Source organism: Physeter macrocephalus, chromosome 3 (genome assembly GCF_002837175.3).
Source record: "Physeter macrocephalus isolate SW-GA chromosome 3, ASM283717v5, whole genome shotgun sequence".
Lineage (NCBI taxonomy): Eukaryota > Metazoa > Chordata > Mammalia > Artiodactyla > Physeteridae > Physeter > Physeter macrocephalus.
The window spans coordinates 12,849,692-12,869,784 of record NC_041216.1 but is presented as its reverse complement, the minus strand read 5'-3'; the positions used below and the strand labels follow the sequence as shown (position 1 = coordinate 12,869,784).

Sequence of the window (20,093 nt, the reverse complement as noted above, 5' to 3'; positions counted from 1 at the left end):
TATGGAGAACAGTATGGAGGTTCCTTAAAAACTATGACCATATTACGCAGCAATCCCCCTACTGGACATATACCCTGAGAAAACCATAATTCAAAAAGAGTCATGTACCACAATGTTCATTGCAGCTCTATTTACAATAGCCAGGACATGGAAGCAACCTAAGTGTCCATCGACAGATGAATGGATAAAGAAGATGTGGCACGTATAGACAATGGAATATTCCTCAGCCGTAAAAAGAAATGAAATTAAGTTATTTGTAATGAGGTGGATGGACCTAGAGTCATACAGAGTGAAGTCAGTCAGAAAGAGAAAAACAAATACCTTATGCTAACACATATATATGGAATCTAAAAAAAAAAAAAAAAAAAAAAAAGAACCTTGGGGCAAGACGGGAATAAAGACGCAGACCTACTAGAGAATGGACTTGAGGATACGGGGAGGGAGGGGGAAGGGTAAGCTGGGACAAAGTGAGAGAGTGGCATGGACATATATACACTACCAAATGTCAAATAAATAGCTAGTGGGAAGCAGCCGCATAGCACAGGTAGATCAGCTCAGTGTTTTGTGACTACCTAGAGGAGTGGGATAGGGAGGGTGGGAGGGAGGGAGACGCAAGAGGGAAGAGATATGGGGATGTATGTATATGTATAACTGATTCACTTTGTTATAAAGCAGAAACTAACACACCATTGTAAAGCAATTATACTCCAATAGAGATGTTAAAAAAAAAAAAGGCAGGAAAGTGTGTAATAAAAATTATAAAGGTTTCCATGTAAGATAATTAAAATTTAAAAGTCTCAGCACATGAAGGATAATGGTCTGTTATCAGAAATATTAAATCATGTGGAAACACACTACATTCCTAGACATTGCCAGGTAAGTGAGGTCTTACTACGAAGTATATGGATGTTTTCTTTTAGTTCCTGAAAGAATGAAGATAAAAATCATACAAAGGGTATGAGTGATTGTTTTTAAGTGAGTGATTTGAAACTTAGATGCCCAGTAATCCAAAGCAAAACAACTCTTAACTCTGTGAGAAGATAAAGCTTTTGTCATAAGCTTATATTGTATATTTCCTCTAAAACAGTCTGTATAGTCTATATACAGTCTTTGCCCTAAATCAGGGTTTCTTAACCTAGCAACCTTGTCCTGTACACACTAGAGCCAGTACCCGCTCCTACTTCACTCCTCAGTTGTGACAATCAAAAATGTCTCTAGACATTGCCAAATGTTCTCTAGACATTGCCAAATGTTCTCTGCGGTGTCAAAATCACCCCTCGTTTAGAACTGCTGCCCTAAATATATTAGAGAATAGGAACAATAATGCAAATTGATAAGACTCTGGAAGAGGATAGGGTAGAACTCAAAGGGTTGTTTTGGTTTTTTTAAGGACTAAAGGCCAAAGGTTTTGAATTTTATTTCATTTTTTTAATTAATATTTTTGGAGTATAGTTGATTTACAATGTTGTGTTAGTTTCTGCTGTGCAGCAAAGTGAATCAATTATACATAATCATATATCCACTCTTTTTTAGATTCTTTTCCCATATAGGTCATTATAGAGTGTTGAGTAGAGTTCCCTGTGCTATACAGTACGTTCTTATTAGTTATCTGTTTTATATGTAGTAGTGTGTATATGCCAATCCTAATCTCCCTATTTATCCCTCCCCGCCCCTTTCCTCCTTGGTAACCATAAATTTGTTTTCTACATTTGTGACTCGATTTCTGTTTTGTAAATAAGTTCATTTGTACCATTTTTTTAGATTCCACATATAAGTGATATCCTATGATATTTGTCTTTCTCTGTCTGACTTACTTCACTCAGTACGACAGTCTCTAGGTCCATCGATGTTGCTGCAAATGGCATTATTTTGTTCTTTTTTATGGCTAATGGTAATATTTTATGGTATATTTTATGGTAATATTCCACTGTGTATATGTACCACATCTTCTTTATCTGTTCATCCGTCAATGGACACTTAGGTTGCCTCCATGTCCTGGCTATTGTAAATAGTGCTGCAGTGAACATTGGGGTGCATGTGTCTTTTCAAATTATGGTTTTCTCCAGATATATGCCCAGGAGTGGGATTGTTGGATCATATGGTAGCTCTATTTTTAGTTTTTTAAGGAACCTCCATACTATTCTGTATGGTAGTGGCTGTACCAATTTACATTGCCACCAACAGTGTAGGAGGGTGCCCTTTTCTCTACACCCTCTCCAGCATTTATTGTTTGTAGATTTTTTTGATGATGGCCATTCTGACCAGTGTGAGGTAATAATACCTCATTGTAGTTTTGATTTGCCTTTCTCTAATAATAAGTGATGTTGAGCATCTTTTCATGTGCCTCTTGGCCATCTGTATGGCCTTCTATTCTCCTTTCTTCTTTGGAGAAATGCCTATTTAGATCTTCCACCCATTTTTTGATTGGGTTGTTTGGGTTTTTTTGATATTGAGTTGCATGAACTTTTATATATTTTAGAGATTAATCCCTTGTCAGCCACTTCATTTGCAAATATTTTCTCGCATTCTGTGGGTTGTCTTTTCTTTTTTTTATAGTTTCCTTTGCTGTGCGAAAGCCTTTAAGTTTCATTACGTCCCATTTGTTTATTTTTGTTTTTATTTTCATTACTCTAGGAGGTGGATCAAAAAAGATCTTGTTGCAATTTATGTCAGAGAGTGTTCTGCAAATGGATTAAATGCCCCAACCAAAGGACATAGACTGGCTGAATGGATTGAATTTTATTTTTTAATCAAATAATTAAAAAGGAAAGTGTCTGGTTCAAAGATTTGCCCTTAAACAAGCTTAAAGAAGCATCAAAATGTGTACATGTCTTATAAGAAGATTCCTTTATCAAGCTATTTTGTAATCATTCCAAGGAGGCTTAGCAGAAGAAATCAGACTTAATCCTTTTTCCTAGAATATATTTTTAGGTTCCTGAAATCACCTATAAATAAATGGATCTTTATTTCAAAAAGCCTTCATAGAAGAAATCAGACTTAATTAACCCATTTTTTCCTTCATAGACTACCTTGCAGGTTCTTGAAACTAATAGGTTACAAGGTTAAACAATCTTGCCAACTTTTTAATAAAATGAGTTTTCCTTTTTTTTTTTTTTTTAATATATTTTGCTGTCCACGTCCACCCACCTCCCGCCTCCTGTCCTACCCTTTATGGAACATTATCGTCAGGACATTTTAACTTTTCTGTTAGGGTACTTTTAGCTTTCTTATTGCCCTATTGCCATCAGTTACCTGCCAGAGCACTAATAATTTATTTTTTACCTTCTGTATGATAGCCCACTGGACACTGTAACACTCGTATGTGTCCTGGAGTCACAGTTATTTCACCTGGTGGCTGTGAAGTAGTACAGTGCCTCTTGCCTTCATTTATCCTTCACTTGTGCCTTTTTCACATAGCAGCAGCCATTGATTCAGCAGACCGAAGTCCTCGGCCCACCTCTGCACCGGCCATTGCTCAGAGTCAGGCCGCAGAAGGCAGCGTCCCAGGTGCACCTGTTAAAAAAGCAGTGGTTTCTAAAGCACCGAAGGAAACAGTGCAGGTTGAAGTCAAAAAGGAAGAAGTCCCACCTGAGCAACCTGAGCCAGAGCTCACAGAAGTGTGGAAGGTATGTCATAAGCCCAAATGTCTAGCTAATTCACTTTTTGGTTCAGAGGTGTTGACTCCTTGACCAGGAAGATCCTCAAAGCACTGTTTTTTGTCGAATCCTAACAAAGTTATTTCTTCCTCACTCTTTCTGAAAGAAGGTATCTCCCACTAACCTGTAAAATATTTTCATAGAATTATGTCATGAAGTACTGTAAGCTATCCCAGTTTTCTGGTGACCCACAGCTTTACCCAACTTAAATCTTAAAAAATGAGTCTGTAAAACACACCAGAACTGTGATCATCTGTTTTTAAAAATAATTTTTACTCATCCAGAAGGAATCTCCACATTCCTTTTTAAGAGTATGCTCTGCTAGTATGAGTAAAATATAATTTGATTTCCTAAAATGGATATATGTGTAACATACCCAAAGAATATCCAGATATTATGTAAAGCACATCTATATGGTTGTTCAAATCTTAAGAAACTTTACAAAAAGGGGAAGATCCATTATGTAGGGGAGGTTATGCTACTGGCTTGTTTACAGTTCTGAGTTGATTGTACCCACAGTCACGGAACTTTGTTGAAAAATCACCAATTTAATTAGTAGATTTCCCAGGAGTAACAGTATCTGGACTGATCTTTTATATGTTGATAAGCTTTTTAAAATACATTTAAGCAGTGATGGAGTTGAGCTGTCAGTTCAGATTTATTGAAGTAAATACGAGTCTCACTGTTGACAACAGGAATTAATAGAAGCAGTTTTTATAAGAAAAATTACATTTTTATATGTCTGTTAAGAAATTTAAAACCATATAAGACCTTGGTAAGTGCTCTCCCCTTGGCAGATGGATTAATCTTGTTCTTTTGGAGCCAGTTCAATATCTAGTTTACCTATAGAGCAGTGGCCAATCTGGCTCTATTTTGACTGTATTTTTAAAAAATCAAAACTATTCAATATGACATATAGTTTTTATGGTTCTTTGAGACCAACTTGAGTCCAGAGTGAATGGTAGGTGTTTGCATTTTTGTATCTAGCCAAATGTGCATGACATTGACCACCAGGTTCAGTATCAACAGTGCCTTTTTAATGTTAGACTACTTCAGTTTTTAATGTTAGGGTAGCTCACCTGGCACTTTTGACTGTCCTTCCATTTGTGATAGTAACTGAAAAGTGTTAGATTACTAGAATTGGCAAGGGAATCTTTTTGGTGGCTAAGATGCCTTTGGCTTTCTGCTAACTTATTTGTTCTTTTGCCTATCTGACAGACATAAGTATCTTAAAGAATAGGTTCCCTTTGCTCTTGGGACCTCAGCAGAGTGGAGAGATCACTTCCTGTTATATGCTCACCATTTAAGTGCCAGTTGGGGGTCTTCTTGCCAGTTAATTCTATATAAATAAATTTTGAGATACTTGTATTGAATCAGACTGAAAGCCACCTCTGATAACCTTCTGTTACTCTAATAATAGTGATGGAGTTAGGGGTGACTCTGAGTTGATTTTATTTGTAGCAGTTAGAAAATAATTATGGAATTTGCCTGAAGCCGTATTTACTATATAAAGCAGTAGGAGTAATAAAGTAGCCTTGTAATTGTGGAAATCTCATTGCCTAACACTAAGTTGGTGCCAGATAGAGATAGCTTTTTGGCATCTTGAGTCATTTGACAAGACCTACTTTGCAGGTGTGGAGATAGTTAGTACCTTTCCTCATGTGCATCTTTATCTCCATTGATATTCTCTGTAGGAGCATAAATAGAACTACTGTTGCTCCTTGGTCTCCATTCTTAGATTGAAGTAGAGGCTCTCAATTTCTTGCTGTTGGATTGCTAAGGACCCAAAGCAAGAAGTCATTATTCATTTAAGCAAGTAATTTAAGCTTTACAAAATAATTGAAAACTTCCGTTTGCTAAGCATTCACAACTCTATGAAGATATTATCTCCATTTTATCAATAAAAGACTTAAAACTCAGGTGAAATAACTTGTTAAGGGCCACACAGCAGTAATCCCAGTTATTTCTACTGGGATTTAGAGTAGAAATAACCCAAATTGTTAATTACCCCAGTAGTTAAAAGGACTGTAGCCAGATGTGCTTATGATTTGACAGTGTCACAAAGGTTGGTATCATCTTATGTTCTTTACATTCAGTCCTAGAGAAAACAGCACAATGACATTATATTCTGAGGTAATGCTGCCAAGTGTGATCAAAAAGAATGTGTCAAGGGAATTCCTTGGAGGTCCAGTGGTTATGACTGTACTTTCACAGCTGAGGGCCCAGGTTTGATCCCTGGTTGGGGACCTAGGATCCCGCAAGCTGCACAGCGGCCAGAAAAAGAAAAAAAGAAAGAGTACATCAAAACCACAGATTAATGAGGTTCTGTAAAGAACGTAATGATACAGGGTGATTGATTTGACCCTTAATAAAAACATTTTTCTCATTTTGATATATCTAGTGCTTTAGGCATTGCTCACTCTTGGCTTTTAAATTTATGGTTACTCCATTTTGGGTATATAAAATGACTGCTGCTAAAGGTATTTCAAAGCCAGGCAGGAGGCCTTAGTTATTCTCTTCCTGTTCTTAAGGATGAATCTTTTCCATTCACCGATCACATGGGCTCCAACTCCCTGGAGAGGAGATTACAGTGTGTTGAATGTTGCAGCTGAGCCCTGTGTGTGCTTATTTATAAATCAGCCTTGGAAGTAATTGCATGCATCAGTAACAATTTGGATTGAGTTTATTTTGATGTGTTGTTGTCTAATAAACTCAAGGGTTAAACTTGCCTCCTTAAATATATTGATCAACTAACAAAATTTTTTGTATTTACCTGCTTGGTGTCATATGTGGTTTATTTTATGTGTGCTTTAAACTGTAAAGATTTTCTTTTTGTTTCTGTCATGTATGTCATACATTGGTATCTTCATTTGTAAATTTGTTTTTATGTTATTTAAGATACTGCTATATCATTTTTAAAAAGCAAAACAGGGCTTCCCTGGTTGGTGCAGTGGTTGCAAGTCCGCCTGCCGATGCAGGGGACACGGGTTCGTTCCCTGGTCCGGGAAGATCCCACATGCCGCGGAGCGGCTGGGCCCGTGAGCCATGGCCGCTGAGCCTGTGCTTCCGGAGCCTGTGCTCCGCAACGGGAGAGGCCACAACAGTGAGAGGCCCGCGTACCACACACACAAAACAAAAAACAAAACAAACAAAAAAAAGCAAAACAAAAACATATGACTTTTTAAAGTCTAAATTATTATTTTTAATAAGTACTTTTAAATAAATAAGTATAAATATGTTCTCTTCATCAATAGAATAATTACCTTAATTTTCTTTTTTGATCATTTGGTTGTCCATATTACCTCTTCAGCTTTGAGAATGTGATGGTGAACTAACAGATTGCTCTTGAGAGCAGTGTCCTTCCCTGTAATACCCCCTGTAAGACTGCATCATGATGATTACATATCAGCTTATTTCACAAGCAGCCTAAAGATGCAGCTGATTTGGAAATGACGCTATTCATAGAAACCTACTAACCTGAAATGTTTTTACCACTTTATTTCTTAAATGTAGGTGGAAAAAACCCACATCGAGGTCACAGTACCCACCTCAAATGGTGACCAAACACAGGTTTGTGCCAATAGGCCACTTATTCCTTTTCCCTTCCCTCCCCGATTTTTTCTTCCCTCCCACTCCCTGCTCCTTTAAAAAAAAATTATAAGTTGAAGGTTCAAAAAAACTTCAATGAGCCAATGTTTTATCATTTTTCTTTCTTTTTTTAATAATGGCAAAACAGAAGCTTGCAGAAAATACTGAAGATCTGATAAGAATGAGGAAGGTTAGCCATTTTTCACTTTCACAAAATCACTTTACCATCACCCATGCTGACTTTCAAAGTGCATTAAAAAGACAGTGATCCATTCTTTTCATTGATTTCTCTTAATCCGAAATTACTTTCAAATAGCAGGTATACATATACACGTTATGTATATATATGCATATACATACACACATATGTATACCAAAGAAATTATAATCCTATACTATATATTGAAAAATTTCATTAAAATAAACTTTCCAGTAGGAAAATATCTTTTTAAACACAATGAAATAATTAGTGAAGGCCAAATCTATCCTTTATATTTAAACTTTATAAGAAATATTTCACAGTGGTACCATATGCTTGGAATCATTGACAATATTTTATGCATATTTATTATGGAAACCATCACAGCAGCAACTCCCAGTATTGCTAATAATTATGGGTTTGGCTGTTCTGTGTCTCATTCTTCCCAACCATAGAGTAGGATGAATCAATTCTTACTGAATAGAATATTGATTGACCATGTATAAAATGCCCTTAGATCTTTCTCATGGAAGATATTACAGCTGTACGTACCTGCAGTATTACTAAGTTTGAAATAATGTCCAAAACGCTAAATAATGTTTTAAAGCATCTCCCTACTCCATGGAACACGGAGAGTCAAGGCTTCTTAAAGTCATGCATTTTAAGAAAAGCCTCAAACAGCTCAAAGAGGAACGTAAAGCAGCTTGTTATGTAAGAAGCCAATGAAGCCAGGAGCACTGTCTATTTAAATAACATCGTCGCATTCTTCCATCATTCATGAACAATGTCATCCATTTTCTAGTGGTAATCATGTCCTCTGTGTGTCCTTGTGGTTCTGTGACCATTTCATGTTGGCATATGCTGCGCTATGGACATTTAATTTTAAATATTTTTTTGGTTTGCCAATTTGCAGTTTTTTCGCGCAAGAACAACATTTTAATTTTTTATGCTTTTCTGTTTTTCCCTCTTTCATTTTCACAGAAAAAGAGAGAGAGACTAGATGGTGAAAACATTTATATCAGACATAGCAATTTAATGTTGGAGGTTTGTATGAACTTGAAGCTTATTTCAGTTGGTTGCCTGTAACCTTCTGCATTCTTTGCTGATCCCCTTTCTTCTTTCTATGCTGCGTTTGGTTTTGCATGCCATTGCATGAGAGAATTTTAGGTTTAAAATGCTTTTGCATGTTGGTAAACATGAAGATATGCAACCATCTCTACTTCTGACTCTTTAGTTTCCATCTCTCATACTTATCTAAAAAATATATGATTGGGACTACCTCAGCATCCCATGGTTCCATTGTTTTACCCACTTTTAGAAAGAACTACATCACTGTTTAAAAGTTCCTTGAATTGTCCAAGAGTATAAACTCCTCTATGTTTCAAGCATCAAATTTATACAGTTTCTTCATCTTCTGAATCAGGAGAATTTGGAAAAATAGGAGAAATGATCACAATTCAAAATGGACTTAAATTTTTGAGGATACAAAAAAGTGACAGAAGAATAGTCAGGGGAATAAAAAGTAAGATACAGGAAGGAAAGAAGGGAGGCTAGCATTTAATGAGTAGTTAGTATGATATTAGATAGTTTAATTATAAAACAAGCCTATGGGTATGGGATTTTTATTTTAAAGAGAAAATTGAGGCTAAGAGAAATTAAGTAATTTCCTTGTGGTTATAGAGCTGGTAAATCAGTAAAGCTAGGATTTGTGTTAGGGTCCATCTAACTCTATTAAACTACACTTTTTTTTCCCCAATTCAGAAATAGCAACATACTATGTGCTATAAGAATTGTAAGGTCATTTTCCCATTGTATTCAATATCGGTCAGATTTTCACCAAGCCTATATTAGTATACTTTATCTAGTTTCAGGCTCCACACGGGATAAGGAAATATAATACTAACTAGAAGATTAGAGGAACTCTGTGAGGAAAAATTAAGGAAATTGGAGTTATTCTCTGCAGAAACAGGCCATGTTTACACATCAGAAACTCTTACCTGGAAGCTAATGACCAAATTATCTTACAACTCCACTCAAGACAGAACCAAAAGAAATGGGTATAAATTCTGACTTCAGGGATTTAACTCAAGTATAAAGGAAATGTAACTATATAGGAAGATGATAAATCGTTCTTGCCTTCAGGAAGCATCCAATGTAGGGACAAATGGAAGAGAGAAACAATAAATAAGTAAACAAATACTGATAAAATGATAACAAGTTATTATAAAAGCTATGAAGGGGAAATAGTATGCTGTGCTAATAAAAAGGACCTGCTCTAAATAAGATGGACAGGGAAGTTGTCTATGAAGAGGTAACACTTAAGCTGAGACCTGAAAGATGAACATATGTAACGGTAAATATTATTAAAGTGGATGTTTGAAGAAACTTTTTTAGATAAAATTCTAATAGCATCCAGTAATTACTTAATGTCATCTATTCTTTGTCAATACATATATTTTGAGTGCCTGCTACGTATAAGATACTTTGATAAAAATAAAAATTATGGCCAGTTTTCATTAATCATATACTGTGTGGTAGGCACAATACCAAGTGTTTTATATATGTTTACCTCAAGTAACATGAAGTTTTCTTAGGCTGGACCCTAGGATGTTTCAAACTTGGTAACTAGATCTCTTTGCTTTAGCGCATAGCTGAAACTAGACCTGAATGGTTCCGCTTCTGAGATTAGGGAGAATAACAGATATCAGTTGATCTCCTATACTCAGCAATGTAACATCTCCCAATTCCAAACATGCCTATTTCTTGACTTGTCCATCTGTAATTCTGCCTCTTATCTGGAACCTGCAGTACCAATCATATATTTGTCCTTTGTTCAATGAGGTGTGTTATGGCTTCTGAGACTCACAAAGTCCTTGTGTGTGATACGTTTTTCCCAGTATTTCATTGACAGCCATGAGAGGGGTTTTCTAAATAAGTGTGTGTTTGAAAATTAAAACTACTAACTATCTTTTGAGAATATTTTCTATTTAATTAAGTGTTTGGTTTGATTGCTGCTAAAAGTATAGGATGATAGGCATCAGAAGGTGTCTAATCTGAAAACAGCCAAAGTAGTTTGCCTAACCATCATTCTCTAGTATTGTAAAAGTTTATTTCCCCTCCTTACGGAAGTTCTCTCAAGTTATCTGTCACTCTAGTAGATTTTTTTTAAAGCATTCCCTCCTCCCCCTACTCCTGCCCCACCCCCACTAATGCTTTGTTCTGGCACAAATAAGGTCGAGTTCATTTTTAGATCTACCATTTCCTCCTCCATCTCCCAATGAGAACCTGTAGCAAGTTTCTGTGACAAATTCTATTTGGAACATGTCCCTTTGAGATCTTAATTTAACTCTGTGCCCCCACAGGTTTCCAACAGAGCCAGCTAAGAAAGATGGAGAAAGCTCCCTCAGAAGCTGCTGATTTTATTGAAACATTTATTTTCTCAGGTTCCAAGCCAATCAAAAGCTAGGCAGGACAAGTAACAAATCACCACTCTTTTATAGTAAGAGGCTAATAACCCAGAGAGTTATGGTTTTATCATAGCCTCTCTTGATCATTTTTTTTTTCTCCATTCTCACCTTTATCCCTCCCAAATACGTTTAGTTCTTGGCCCAAGCAGATTTGATTTTGTCAGGAGCTAGGTCACAGAGCCTTCCATGCCTGATGGGTCTCAGTTGTTCAGCCTACTACTGAGTCTTTGACCTTGTTCCTGCTTTTCTTTAGCTAGTAAACATGCTTTTCTTGCTTTCAGCTAGAACAAAAGTGCAAACTGTTGTTTCCCCATGGTGAAGCCCATATTCTTGAGCTATACTCACATTTCATCCCAGCAGGCAAGAGGTACTCTTATGGGGGAGCTACAGGATTGCCCTTTTTGGGTTAGTTTTCTCTTTGACTGATCTCAAAGCACATAAACATCATTCAGTCTTGCAAAAATAAAAAGAATAGACTATTAAATGAATTTTCTGAATGACTATCTCCAGAATCAAAATTGTGTCATATGCCTCACTGATTCTTTTTCCTATACTGTATTCTCTTTGACATTGCTTTTGAAAAGAATTTACTTAATTGCAGCCTATATTGCCCCAGGAAAAACTTTTAAAACAAATTTTTATTTAAATGAATTCCCCACCCCCCACCCTCAACACCAAATGAGGCTGTTTCCCACGGAGCCAAAAAAAAAAAAAAAAGACTAATCCCCAAATTCACAGAGCATATTAGGAGATATATTTAGTATTATGCTTTTCTTGGATACAGAGCTGCCTTGATATATAATAAACACAGAATTTTTAGCAGTCATCAAGTGACAGGCTCCCACATGTTTTGATTTCAAGCATAGATCTTTTGAGGTTATTTTGAAGAATTATGTTGGACCAAGAACATTTGAGTTTTTATCTTCACGTTGTATTTCCCAGATTATTTCTGGCCAAGTCTCTTGAAAGTTGGTTTATGCCTCCTGTTACATAAACTTGAATGTTATTCCTCATATTATTTACAGCTTTGTTAGCCTAGTTTTGATCATTTCTCCCTGGAATATCGCCTGTGAGAGCTTCCCCCTAGTTGTCCAGTAGTCACATCTGCTGGAACATTTTAGTTATTTTAAGTCGTCAGGGAGACATATAAGGTATTTGACAAGTTCTTATTAAATCACTCCCCATCCATTGACGGTTACTGGAAGATGGTCCCTAGTTTGAATGGTACTGAGGGATGAAGTGAAGCTGTCAGAAGCTGCAAAACATAAGGCTTTTAGTGTGTGTGGATAGTATTGACAAAGAAAAAAAAAATCCATATACCCCTGAGTAATTATTCAGAGATAGTAACCACTTGCTCTGGAGCCTTGAGCCAGGAATTTCAGTAATAAATTTTTGTATCGAGAAAGGGCTATTCCTGTTTACCAAAACCCAGCAACAGTCACCTAGTGATAAGAAAGCAAAACTATCTCCAGGTAGAAATAGAGGGATACTGTACAGTTGCAACTCACCAAGGCAAGGCAACCCGTGGTGGGAGTTGAATCTTTCACCATGTCCTTCGTTTAACAGTTTCTCCTTCTCTATTGCTATCTCCATCCTGCCTGAGCTGAGCCTAAATCAGTTCCTATCAAGCTGAGGCTAATTGAGTTGTGGGATTACCTGCTTGGGATGAGGAGTTGGAGATCTAGTGCTGTGTTGTAATGGGAAGAAGAGTTGTAAAATTAAGGAGTGAGCTCTTTATAGGTTATATAACTGCTAAGAGCTATAGGGTTACGATGCTTCACTGCTTCCAAGAAAAGCACTGTGTTAAAAAAAGAAAAAAAAGCAAATATACCATATTGTATATTTACAATTTGAATGTAATTTATGGATTAATAACATCTATCCTGGATGTGGTGTATTTTCTACCAGTGCCCATAGTCTGTGATGGGCTCCCCTTGGTGTTGTTTTTTTCCCTGAATATTTATTGTTTTGCATCTTTGTCTTTTCAACTATAGGATTTAGACAAAAGTCAAGAAGAGATCAAAAAACATCATGCCAGCATCAGTGAGCTGAAAAAGAACTTCATGGAATCTGTACCAGAACCACAGCCTAGTGAATGGGATAAACGCTTATCCACTCACTCTCCCTTTCGAACACTTAACATCAATGGGCAAATCCCTACAGGAGAAGGAGTGAGTACTTTGTCCATGTGACCAATTGTGAGAATGAGTGAGATAAATGCTTTTGTATATTGATAATCTGTATCTGAAAGTTTAAAGCTGAAATTTAACTTTGGTGTCTTACCAATTCATTCCAGCTTGAAAGCATTCATAATCAAACACTTGTTTTAAGTCATATGGACTACTCAGTCCAATTATGGGGGCCATTTGGAGCTACCAGTCGATGACTGGGCCCTGAGAACTGTCTCTGCAGCTGCATGCTTCTGCCTAGTGTATGTTTACAAATTGACCATAAGCCAGTGGAACTTTATGTTCAAACTGTGACTTCAAGGGCCAGAGAGTTTACTAAATTTAGTAAGGTCAAAATTTGGAAAGGGATAGGCATTTTTTATAAACTTTGTTTGAACATTTGTACAACTTAGAAATGTCTGGAATGGTTGACCACAATTATATAATAAACCAAGGAGACCTCAGCCAGAGAATGCAGAATACCAAGTGTTAATGATTGTATTTCAGTTTTAGAAGAACTATTGATGATTTATTTTATCTTTATGAGTAACATCAAGCTTTTAATACACTGTTTTATAAGACAGTCACAATTAGAGGAAGAGATACATTTTAGAGGCTGTTCTTTTTCTGTAATTGTTGTCATTACCCATTTTAGAGATCCTACACCTGAATCTGTGTAATGAGAATATCTTAAAAGTTACCTTGAGCACATATTCAAAAATTCTTTACTTAACCTTTACCCTATACAGGTTAAGTATGTATATAAATAGTCACAATGACTCAATGAGTAAGTGTAATGATTTTAAAATTATATGCTTGTTTCCACCCAAAACAATAGCAATTCTAGTTAAGAAAGGTAAAGTGATGTTTTAATAATTTTTTAAAAATTTGTTTTTATATTCAGAGCTCATGGTAAACTATCCAACTTACTGTTTAGTTTCTGGAACTGGAGAAGATAATAAAAGTTGGTTCACAAAGGATACATTTTATATTTTTCAAAATGTGATTAAAATTGGCTAACGATTCTCCAAATAGAGTTGAACCAGCTTCACCAAGAAGGCTGGAGAATTCCTGAATGATGGGCAGGGAGAGAGAGTTACCAGGGTTGATAGGATGCAGTTGTTCTTATTCACTGTCCTCTCAGCCTCCACTCTCTGTCTAAGTGGACATTAGTTCTGTATCCCAAATCTGGAGCATATACCCTGAACTGAGACAGTGACTGCTTTCTATAAGTCTATGGCTCCCTGATACAGCACTTGTTGCTACCTCGCCTGGCTAACCCTATCTACAAACCATAACTGCATATTTTCTGGAAGTTTTCTTTTTGATTCTGTGCAAGTAATAAAAGATGCTCACCTACTTTGGAGAAGTAACTTAGTACCCTCTTGGATGAGGTTTGATAAATGTGAACCAGTCTCCATTTCCAGAAAATACCTTGTGTCTTAATAGAAACCCTTCAGAAACCATCTCAGGGCTAGTTTTGGGAATGGCTGTTTCAGTCTGTGGACTTTAAAGAAATGACTTTTATAAATTAAATTAGATCAATAGGGAGTACTTTAGCTCTAGGGTTATGATATTACCCCTCTAAATGAATAATGCAATAAGTAAGATTTATATTGTGATAACCTTTTATATAGGATAATTCTACTTCCTGGCGTATCTTACTTTTTCTTTAATAATTAGGACAATATTTTTGTTCTCTGGGGATACCTCTTCCACCTTTGACAGCATTGTTGTTGCATTGCAAGGCAACTGAATTTTATATAATTTGTGTATGACCAGGTGAAGAAAACCTCTGTCCTTCCCTCGGAAAGAAAGGTTGGTGGGCCAGAGGTAATGCTGCTGTTATGACTTGTGCTTCTCAATTAGAATTTGCTCTTGTCATGGCACTAAACAGATAATTCCCCCAGAACTGAACAGCAGCTGCTCAGTGATTTTTTTTTTTTCTTTTGGCTATACTAGTAAATTCACACTCACCGCCTTTTGACCTAACACATAATATTTTTGCTGCTGCATTTTGCAGCTTTCAATTTGCTTATCTCGGCGCATGGCTGGTTGAAAAGCTGCATGAAGATATAAATATGTATTCGGAGAGAAAAACGAATTTAATTGTACCCTATTCTTTTTATGTTGTCTTTCTTCTCCCCCTTATTTTCTTTTAAAAATCATTATAATTTTGCATCCTTTCTTTTCCTTTTTTCCTTTTTTTGCTGACCAGTCCCCCAGCTACTTTCTCCCTGATACGTATCACTTAGGGGTGTGCAAAGAACCAGTGCTGAACTTCCAAACAGATCAGAGAAGGCTGGCTCAACTAAGAGAACTTAGAGCCAAGTTTTTCCTTTCATAGAAAACGTCTGTCTTGACTGGATGGTAGAGTACAGAAATTGCCAGGGGAGAAAAATTTCTCGATTGGACAATTGGAAAAAAATAATTTTCCTTAAAAGTATCAAAACCATTTGCTTAATGTGTTGTATAAATCTTCATGATGGTCGTTATTATTATTTTAAATCATGATTCTGAAGGGGGGAGGGAGTTTGTAATTGTTGAGATTTGTGGGAGTTTGGTTTATGGTTTTTGGGGTTTTTTTTCTGGTAGACCTTGGAGGCTCATATAAACTTTTATACTTTCGTTTTTCTTTTGCAGTCTTAGAAATGTATAGGATTAGGATTTTTATTCCCTTGAGCAAAAGCTAATTGCCATACTGAATGAACTGTTGCAGTTTTCTAAGTCCATATGAAGAGATATGAGGATAACATTTTATATTCTGCCATTCTATTTGTAATAAAAGTAACTTTTCTGATGGCAAGAAGAATGCTTCATTATTGGCTTTGCCCAGTTGATCTAAGAAAAATTGGCAGCACCAAAGCAATGAAAAATGACCGAAAATTTGTGTGAATATCCTCAAAGGAGGAATAAATACTATAACTAAGGAAGTCCAGTGATTCCTTGAACTTTGAGGACTTCTACTCTTCATTCATTCATTCAGTTACCTATTGATTACCCTACTGTGTTATAGAAACTTTGCCAGTATAATTGCGAAAGTAAAGTAAAATACAGTGTCCAAAAGATCTTCCCAAATCCTTTGCACATCCCCAAGTATCATTTTTGAGCATTTTCCATCTGTCATTTTGTTCATCTTTCTCTGTCTTTCTTGATCTTCTACCGTGAAAGCAGACACAGGAACGTGCTCTGTTAGTGCAGGATGAAGAGAAAATTAAAAGGCAAGAGAGATCTACTGAAAGCGCCTTGCCCCAGCAAGAAAATGAAGAAATTCTTCCCAAGGTTTCTATTCCAATCCCTGAGGATCACAAGTTTCTCAAAAAGTGCCACCTCTACTCTAGTACTTTTTCATCTCCTCGTATTCCTTTTGTGATGTCTTTTCTCGTGGTTCTTGCATTGGCTGTCTGGTGGTTGGTCTTTCTGTGATCGGAAAACAGGGTGCTCATCTGAAATGTCAAGACTAAAACCATTGAACTTTGTTGTTCGCTTCTACTGTGTTATCTCCTGTGTGATGCCCTCTGATCTTGATAGTTCACTGTCCTAGTGGAGAGCCTGTGATCATTTTTCTGTCAATAAAATGTTACTCTTTGTAGAATATATATCATGGGGTACAAAGGAGTAGCAATGCATTGCTCAAGCCAGTTTTCCTCACCAAAGTTTAACAAGTTTAGGCAAATCTGATTTAAGCATATGGCAGGTTGGTACTTTCCCCAAAAGCTTTAACTCTTATCCTGCATGTTCTTATTGTTCACTGTTGCTGTGTACTCCTCTCCAGTGTTTCACAGAAAGCAGGATATCCTGTAGAAACATTTGTTGGAATATTTTCCTAATCTTCGATAGTTATTTGTGGGGCATGGGTTCTGTAGTTTAAGAAAAAAATTCAAGTTGCTAACCTTTCAAAAGCCTTAAAATGATACATTTTAATCTGTGAATCTATAACCACTCCCTTTTCTTGAGATATCAAACCAATATATACAAAGGCCTTTTTTGGAAAAGGGCTTTTGACTTCTGTGGCCTTCTTATGTGTATTTCTGAGACGTACAGGGACAAACAACTTTATCCTGCCTGGTGTATAGAAGAGATCTGCAAAGGTCAAATGCATTTTTCACAAGTATAATGTTGATGGTTTAAGGAAAATGGTGCTGGTGCCCTTTAGCCTCCAGCCAGGGCTGAATTTTCCAGACTACTCTGCCCATCTTTAAAAGTCCTGGAATAACAAATTTCTTTAAGGTCTGTACGTAAATATACCCTTCTCTGAATTAAAATACTGTGTTACTTATTTATGAGTTAAGTAATTGTATTGCTAGAAGCAATATTTAGCCATTATGATAAGCTTAAAAAAGATATCGATATATTTTGTTTTTCTGATAGACTTTGGACTTGTTTATTCTTACATGTGTGTTGAAATCAATTGTTTTTCATTGATGGCCTTGTGAGCTAAGGTTCTGTCGTGACAAGTATGTGTCTTCTGTTTGCATGTTGATTTTTAAGACTTACCTGAAGTAAATATGCGTGTGCTCTCTCTTCACAACACAACTTGGATACCTAACCTGTTTTTTTTTTTTCCCCTCAGTATTAATGAAATCTTGCATGTAGCTTGCTTTTTTTGGCGCTTGAATGTACCAATATGGATGATTTGGTTAATGTTGTCTCAAATATTTGTTTTGAAATCTGAGTTCATAGTGTTATCAAACTGAGATTATTGCACTTTACTTCTCAACACTTCCAGCTGATGTAACTGCTAAACAAGACTTTTTTTTTTTTTTTTTGCGGTACGCGGGCCTCTCACTGTTGTGGCCTCTCCCGTTGCGGAGCACAGGCTCCCGACGCACAGGCTCAGCGGCCATGGCTCACGGGTCCAGCCGCTCCGCGGCATGTGGGATCTTCCCGGACCGGGGCACGAACCCGTGTCCCCTGCATTGGCAGGTGGACTAACAACCACTGCGCCACCAGGGAAGCCCGACTTTTTGTTTTTAAGATGACGGAGTCTTAGAACAAAAAAAGAGAACCCTAAAGCCAAGAATCTTTTGTCCTTTAACACCCACTATTATTATTCTATCTTCTCTGGAGACATGTAGAAATAATTCTCTGGTATTTCCTGAAAACTTCTAATCCGTTATTATAGGCTATCCAAAAAGATGGGAAAGAAGTGAGAAGCAGGTTAAAATTTAAAATCTGGTATATCTTTCATGTCACAGGCTATGTCTGTTTATAAGAAATATTTTGTAATTAAGCATATTTATTGATTCACTCATAATAAGAAAAAAGAGACCTCAAATTAACCTGAAATATTGCAGAACCATTCTTTAACACAGAAAGTGATCATCATCAGTACTCCCCTTTATCTGTGAAATAGAGATATGAGAGGTTTCCTTGTGAAATAACAGAACTATGGCATTGGTTAGATTCTTTTGAATTTTTTTCAAGAAACTAAAAAGGAAATAATCTTAGGATTTTGTTGACACTTTTATAACTGTTTCAGATTATATTTCCAGTTTTCATCCATGTACATAGCATTTTATTAATTATTATTGTAAATGTCCCCTTGAGTTTTGTTTCCCTTTGTATTGGGGTTATTTCAAGTCCATTAGAAGTCTAGTGTAAGCCAACAATACTTTTCGGTTTTCTGAAGTGCAGCAGGAATCCTCAGAGGTCCTTACTGATGATCAAAGGAGAGTTCCTTTCTTCTGTTAATAGGGTGAGAATGGTTGAGAGGGGAAGGGCTGATACTTTGTATTGGACTAATAAGCTGGCCAATGCAGCCTCAAAAGATATGCCCATCACAGTTATCCGAAGAAAAATATTTTACACTGCTGCCAATATGTATAACATAAAGCTGTAAATAGTCTTGGTTACCCTCTCACATCTCATTTCATTCTTGGTACCAGAGACATATCCAAATTACTGTGTGTTGGTTTTACCCTGGTTCAGCTTCTTAACAGTAGGTTGATGAGAGAAAAACAATTTGGACTAAAGGTATCAATACGGACCAGTAAAATGTCTGGGGTTTTTGCCTTGGTTTTGCTATTAGTCATTTCTAGGGTGACTCTGAGAAGTTCACTTAACTACTTGGTGCCCAGATTTCCACCTAGTAACGTAGAGACAAACCTACCTCATGAGAATGAATCTGTAACATGTTCCAGGAACCAGAAGCTCTGGTTGTCATTAAATTCTTGGTCTTTTGGGGACTGGAAATTAAAAAAACAAACACATTAACTTCCTGGATTTTTAAAAATAAAAGTAAGCAATTAAATAGCTGTGTTGATTTCCATCAACTCTGTATTGATATTTGACCAAACACTTAAAACTACCTAAGTTAAAAATTCCTTGTACTCTTAAGAAATTCGTCTTACCCATATGGTATTTTAGAGTGGACCATACTTGAAGATAAATCCAGCCTCTATATTTTGGACCTATCTTTTAGCCATATTCTTATGCTAATGCATGGATTATGAAGGAGATTCAGTTTGCATGGGTCAATTCTACTACTTGTTTATATCTTTGGTAAAAGTTTTGAAGGGAGAAGATATTGACTCTGTTGACTAACATGAGACTAGTGATTATCTGTGGACTAGATTTCATTGCCATCCTAGATCCTAGTACATTTCTTTCTATTAAATATTATTGTAAGTGTTACTCTGAAATTTCTGTGGATATAAGCCAATTCACTTCTTCCTACATTCCTAAGTCACTACTGTAATATTTCCTATAGAAAAGCATATAAGACATCCTACGCATTAGAGGTTTGGTTATTTTTTGAAGGCATTACCAATCAAAATTTATATTTAGGCTTTACCTAGTGATCATGTATTTACAAAAGGAAGACAGAAAATTCAAAAATAATATGAGACACTTTCTCATTGTTGCTTTTTTCTTGCCAAGAGTATTGAGCATAGTAAAGATATATAGAACTTTTCTACCAAGTTTCCTTCTCTTTTGTTCGTCTTCATAGAAATTATAAAAATCCCACTTTTTTACATTCTCTATCACATTGCGGAAGACTATTATATTGTTT

At 36.3% G+C, this 20,093-nt stretch overlaps 1 protein-coding gene across 25 annotated transcripts in view; it reads left to right on the top strand.

The window, feature by feature from the left end:
• EPB41 (erythrocyte membrane protein band 4.1) overlaps positions 1–20,093 on the top strand; it is a 206,431-nt gene that overhangs the window by 143,146 nt on the left and 43,192 nt on the right. For 3 of the 25 annotated variants that reach the window (XM_055083316.1, XM_055083286.1, XM_028487178.1), the window contains 5 exons: positions 3,418–3,626; positions 7,170–7,226; positions 7,393–7,434; positions 8,425–8,487; positions 12,905–13,081. In XM_055083316.1, the coding sequence (XP_054939291.1) occupies positions 3,418–3,626; positions 7,170–7,226; positions 7,393–7,434; positions 8,425–8,487; positions 12,905–13,081 (548 nt within the window). Of the gene's footprint in view, positions 1–3,417; positions 3,627–7,169; positions 7,227–7,392; positions 7,435–8,424; positions 8,488–12,904; positions 13,082–14,860; positions 14,912–15,296; positions 15,486–16,252; positions 16,361–20,093 lie in introns of those variants that run through there. The other 22 variants (XM_028487187.1, XM_055083280.1, XM_028487189.1 and 19 more) reach the window with 18 other exon arrangements.